The 6000-nt window shown below is 42.2% G+C and overlaps 1 protein-coding gene across 5 annotated transcripts in view; it reads right to left on the reverse strand.

Annotated features, from left to right (window-relative positions):
- Positions 1-6000, reverse strand: part of LOC127517493 (IQ motif and SEC7 domain-containing protein 2) — an 80403-nt gene extending 74403 nt beyond the window's left edge. For 2 of the 5 annotated variants that reach the window (XM_051903236.1, XM_051903234.1), the window contains exon 1: positions 3276-5988. In XM_051903236.1, the coding sequence (XP_051759196.1) occupies positions 3276-3772 (497 nt within the window). In that variant the 5' untranslated portion in view covers positions 3773-5988. Of the gene's footprint in view, positions 1-3275 lie in introns of all 5 variants that reach the window. The other 3 variants (XM_051903232.1, XM_051903233.1, XM_051903239.1) reach the window with 3 other exon arrangements.

Consider the following 6000-nt stretch of genomic DNA (forward strand, 5'->3'; position numbering starts at 1 on the left):
TGAGCACCTTTCTGGATCTTGAGAAGTTCGGTGATATTGCTGGAAATAGAGGTCTCACTGAGCCATCGGATTTCATCAAAAATATCTTAATTTGTGTTCCAAAGATGAACAAAGGTCTTACGGGTGTGGAACGGCATAAGGGTGAGTAATTAATGACAATTTTCATTTTTGGGTGAACTAACCCTTTAATGTGTGCGTTTATGTCACAAGCTTCAAATTGCATTTGATCTTTTGATATGCTCACAATGCACAAATATACAGAGTTTCATTTCCAAATTATGTTAACATTTTTCTATTAAAACAAAAAACTTAACATGCATGAATTTATCGCAAACAATACAGTAAAGATTCATGGATTTACAGTTTGTCACTGAGAGGGTTTGCTTGCAGATTTAGTGGTAACTAAAAATCAATGAACAAATCTTTTTGGTGAATGGAAGCAAAAGATTAGAGTCACTGGTACAGTATGAATTAAAATCACAACCCCTAACAAATACTACAGTTAAAGCATGATTACTATGCAAGAAGAAGTGAAGTACACTATCTGCCCTCAAGAAAAATGAAGTAAGTCTCAGATGAGAAGGAGAGCACTCAATTTATCAGAGGGCATTCAGGTTTCTCTCCATTGGAAAACCAGGCAAGAGAAACGAATATAAAATGCATACTGAAAAAACAAAACATAGAAAGTGAGCAACATAAAAAGGGTGCAATGTATTCTGCAGCCTCTTTCGCTCTCTCTCTGATCCTATGCTTCACTCTCCCACACAAGTTGATCCACAATCTGACTCTGTGCTGAATTTTAATCACAACCTCTCCTACACAGTGGCCCGATCATATATACAAACCGAATCTCCACACCACACCAGCCACCTGCCTTAAAAACTACAGGAGATGCTGTACTGCAGTGCTCGACACTGATCCAATCCACTAACGTTAATCTGCACACTTCCAAGCACGAATCTGTATGCATTGCATGCTGTGATGAGGCCGGCTCAAGTGCACACTACAGGCAGGAGTGATCAGAGGTGCAATGGAGAGGTCGATTCCTCAGCAATGCAGGGAGGGAGACAAACAACCTAACTGTCAGCAGCACAAGGAGTGGCTGACTACACTCCTGTACCATCTCTCTCTGGATTCATATGGAATCTATTGACACAGAAAACGCTGGGAATGATATTGACAATCTCCAGGCTACTGACAGCTTTGCTCAATGTGGAAATCTTTTCAGGGACCCTCCAGCACTGTATTTTAAGATATCAATAGCATCAGTTTAAAGGGATCGCTAAAAATGAATGTAATCCCAAACCAACAGGGTTGTGCACCATTCACAAATGAATTTAGATTACTTTTTAAATTGAAGTTCAGTCAAATTTGAATGCAAGAAAGTAATATGAATAATGTTTAACTCCAAAAGCAATATATACTTTGAATGTCTATTAGACAAAGCATAGATAGAAGTTCCTGGAAGTTCCAGAAATCTTCACTGGCATAGTCCAATATGTTTCAATATCAAAAAAAGTTTATGACAGATTTAGCATGCTAATTAAATTTCAGGATCCCATGACATTAGCCTGTCACTCTGCCAAAGGCCCAGCAGCACAACTCTGTCCAGATAAGAGTCTGTAGGCTTATGTAATGTTCAGGCTCAATGGCACAGCCAGCTGCCTGTCCGATGGCCTGGAAACAGTCCTATTGTGACAGACTGTTGCACTCAATTTCAGTTTTGTAAGACAGACAGGGTGCAAACTGGAGAAATACCCTCTGAAAGGTGCTTTCTTAGTTCTGCACCAACATTGCTAGTGTAATTTATAGTAAACACTGCTAAAATACTAGTGTACGATGTAAAACAGTGTGTTCAAACATGTATGTGGTTCAAGTCTTCAACCAGTGTCAGTGAATATTACAGTGCACACAGCAGTTTCCCTATACTTGCTTTAAAGGATAGTTCAATCAAAAAATTCAGTCATCATTTACACACTCATGTTGTTCCAAACCTGTATGACTGCCTTTTTCCTGCATGACACAAAAGATAATATTTTGAAGAATGTTTCCATAAATAAGGCTGGGAAAATACATCAATTCTCAATACATACAATGATTCTGGATCGATTCTGATATTTTCCCTCTCAAATCGATTCTGACAGCAGATGGCGCTCTAGGCCACACACAAATGCTTACGAAGAACAACGCTGGACAGCGATCGTGCGTTCAGCTGAGTCATGTAAGTGGTTAAATATACTTGCACCTCGGCTCAGAATGCTTTTATGATGAAAGATTAATGTAAACACAGCCCACTGTGAACACCCTTGTAATTCGCTTCAACATTTTCGAACTTTATGAATGATTATTTTAGGTGCTGTGTGTAAAGGAACTCGAAGCAAGCACGTAGTGTCATCTGCTGTTAAAAACTAAGCTCAGAATCGATTTGGGAGAGAATCGCGATTCATCGGAAAATATCAGAATCGTTACAGATTCTTTGTATCGCAAATCGAGAAACGACGTACTGTCCCAGTTCTCATACAATGAAAGAAAAATGGGGTCCAAAAGACTCACTGTATGAAAAAAAAAGAAAGAAAAAAAGTTGTACAGGTTTGGAATGACATGAGGGTGTCATATTTAGTAATATTAACCAAACTTGAACTGAATTAAGCTGGACAAATGATGGCACTATTGTATTCTGTAGAGCTGCATTAAAACTGAATACAATTTTTCATAATTAAAGAATTTTGCAAAAACGAGACTGTTATTGTACCGAATTGCATCAACAATGAACTGACTCAAGCTCAATAATAACACTTTTGTCTTCTGTAGAGCTGCTTACAGCTGAATTAAACTCATTTCATAATTTATTAATTTCACAGTTTGAACTGAATTGACTTGAGCTGAACAATGACACTGTTGTCTTTCATTTGAATTTGTCTCATATTTGATGAAGTTTGAATCATTGATTCTGTTATTTTCCAGTTTGGTACTGTGAAGCTGCTTTGAAACAATCTGTATTGTATAAAGCGCCATATAAAGGTGACTTAATTTGACAATGAAAGAACTCTAAATTTTGAGTGAACTATTCCTTTCAAATATATTAATTACTATAAACAGTAGTCTTTTTACAGTAGTTAACACTCACACAACCAACATCTTAAACGGTTTCTGCATGCAAACACACACTCTCTTGATTGACAGTTTTCCAAACAGCCAGCATGGAGGCTGTGGAGACTGTACTCTACAGTAGATCCTCAGCTATGCAGTAAAAGAGCCCTCGGGCCTGTACTTACTGTTTCTGCAGAGAGCTTCCCAAACTGGTAGCAGCACCATCTCTTTCTCGTTCCCTGTCTCGGTCCCTTTCTCTCTCCGTGGAATTGGGTCCAGCTGACAGGCTTTGGCCAAGCCTTGTGTGCGTGTTGGCATTGACACGGCGATCCCGTGGTGGCACGGGTGGTGGTGGGGGCGGGGGCGCCGGAGCCGGGATGGGTATTGGGATAGGCCCGCTGTTGTGGCTCAGATTGGCGTAAATGGCAGTGGAGGTTGCAGCGTGGGACGTCGGTGGCTGGACAGGGTGGATGGGAGGTGGAGGTGGGGGTGGGCAGGGCTGTCGGTCCAGCCTCAGGTCTTTGTTTTCCTGGCTGAGTCGGTCCAGCTGCACTTCCAGTTCCTCGATGCGCCGCCGTTGAGTTTCCAGAAGCTTCTGTTGGCTCTCAATGATGTTATTGAGCTCCAGCAGGTACTCCACTGCCCGGTTAGGGCTCTCTGGGCTGCCCTGGCCAGCATCCATGTTGATGGACACCTGCACGACAGTCACCTTTTGCCGGGACAAGCTTCTGGGATCACCCTGTAGGAGGAAGCTCTCCCCCCCACGTGGAGTGGGTGGGGGGGAGAGACGGAAATGTGTTGGAGTTAGAGTTGGGTAAACAGGGTAAAAAAAGTCAGTGGTTTTAATCTGAGATTCCCTCAAAGTTAGATTCAGCTTCCGAAGTCAAAGTACTGGAAAGTGATGAGGGAATTCCATTTTGGGAATTTGTATTCACATGTAAGGGATGATGATGATGATGATGATAATGAGAGGGTTTGTTCACTTGTTCACGATGGGTGTCAGCATGTGTTTGTGTAAGTGTGCATCGCTATTCTTCTGTCAAGTGTGCCATTTTTCCACTGCCACCAAGGAATCATGGAATTGAGATCAAAGACGGTTTGTGAAAATGAATTTTATCAGTCATTCAGCTAGATTTACTCTGAATAGGTAATAAAAATGAAGAAAGAAAGAAAAAAAAAGCTAATTTGGCAGTCACAGAACATTCCCAGCACCTCAAGTCCAAGGTAAGGATGCACCCCAAAAAGCCAAGTCAGCAAATATCCATTAAACAGGAAGGAAAGCCGATTTCCTTTTCGTCCATTTCTCTGGTGCACATCCTTTTCCGTTTCTCTTTGAAATGTGGAGTTGAAGCACTGCAGCTGTTTTCTGGCTGTATATTCATGACTCATATTCCAGACTGAAGTGTTTGGGAGACATTTTCATCAGGAGTCATTCTATTCCAGAGGCGATCGAGATGGAAAGGTGTAGAGACGGAGACGGAGAGAGAGAGAGAGAGAGAGAGAGAGAGAGAGAGAGAGAGAGAGAGAGAGAGAGAGAGAGAGAGAGAGAGAGAGAGAGAGAGAGACTAAAGTTCTTCTGATAAATCCACTGCAATACTAAATTGGCTTCTGGGAGGTGTGCGCATGTCTTTCAGAACAACCCAATTCCCCCTTCTCTCTTCTTTGCACCCTAATTACAATAGCAAGCTCTCTTCATTCAAGCCATTAATATTGCTTATCATTATACATTTTAAGACATCACCTGGATTTCCCACGCATGATGTATTTCAACTCGTTGCAAAGTCCGTTCAACACATTTGATTATTTCATAACACATACTGTGCATCTTCGCACCTTTATTCCATTATTTTTGAACCCAAATCTCTCTTCAGTGTAAAATAATCACATCTATCATTAATGTTTCATGCACACGTTTGTCGTTTACTCACGAGCGGTTTCACACTTATTGCCCAGACAGTCCTTGAAGACAATCGAGCGTCTCCAACGCTTACAGCTGCGCGATAATGAGGCGATATGTAGAATACGTCCCAAAACGAAGACATCTAAGTCGTTTAAATCTCCAAATTCGACGTTCCAACGCAAGAAATCTGTGATTTTTATGAGTTAAAACCGAGCAGATGTTTATTGATTTTTCTTTTGTCGCTGATAGTCGCAACGCGTTCCTCCCGATCAACTGAAACAAAACCGAGAAGAAATACAATCCTTGCAGCACGATGTCCACTGCCTGTCGAGTTTTATGTTGCTTTGTATAATCAGCGCAAAGGCGCTCAGGTCCCGAAACAGCTGAGACGCGCAATACAGCGTCCGCGTGCTCGTCCACAGTGTCAAGCCAATGCGCGCGAGATCATTAAATAACACCCATGCTGATGGAGCACAGCTGTCACTAACATTTTAAGACAATTTATAGAGACTGCGTTGGATGACAACTAATTAAATACAAAAAACGGTTGTGTATTCCAGTATGTGACATAATGTCAAGCCTTATTGATGCCACTGACTAAAGATATTCGCTAATGAATGAACTGCTCACATGTTGAACAGACGTGCATTCCCTCCTGATGCTCCCTGGATAGCCCTGCACCTGCCGCCCCTCGCCGCCATTCGGTTTCACCGCAGTGTCCACATGTGTCTCGAACGCTAGTTTTGCAGCATGTCGATGATGCTCAACGCCTCTCGCCGTGGGAACGGGTGATGCAGGGGTTAAATTCATTTGAGTGAGTCAGAGAGAATATATTTTTCTTTTCAATCGAGGCTCTGACGTTGGTCCGAGCGTGTAGCGCTAGAGGAACATGCCGGGGAAACTGTGTCCCCGTGGTCGGCCATTTTGGAACGCGGTAACATTCAGTTCGACTGAGAGTGGCTCCTTGCGCTGAGCCAAAATGAGTGCAGTTTCTCGCGCGCGCTCTCGCT

The sequence above is a fragment of the Ctenopharyngodon idella genome, chromosome 8 (genome assembly GCF_019924925.1).
Source record: "Ctenopharyngodon idella isolate HZGC_01 chromosome 8, HZGC01, whole genome shotgun sequence".
NCBI classification, from domain to species: domain Eukaryota; kingdom Metazoa; phylum Chordata; class Actinopteri; order Cypriniformes; family Xenocyprididae; genus Ctenopharyngodon; species Ctenopharyngodon idella.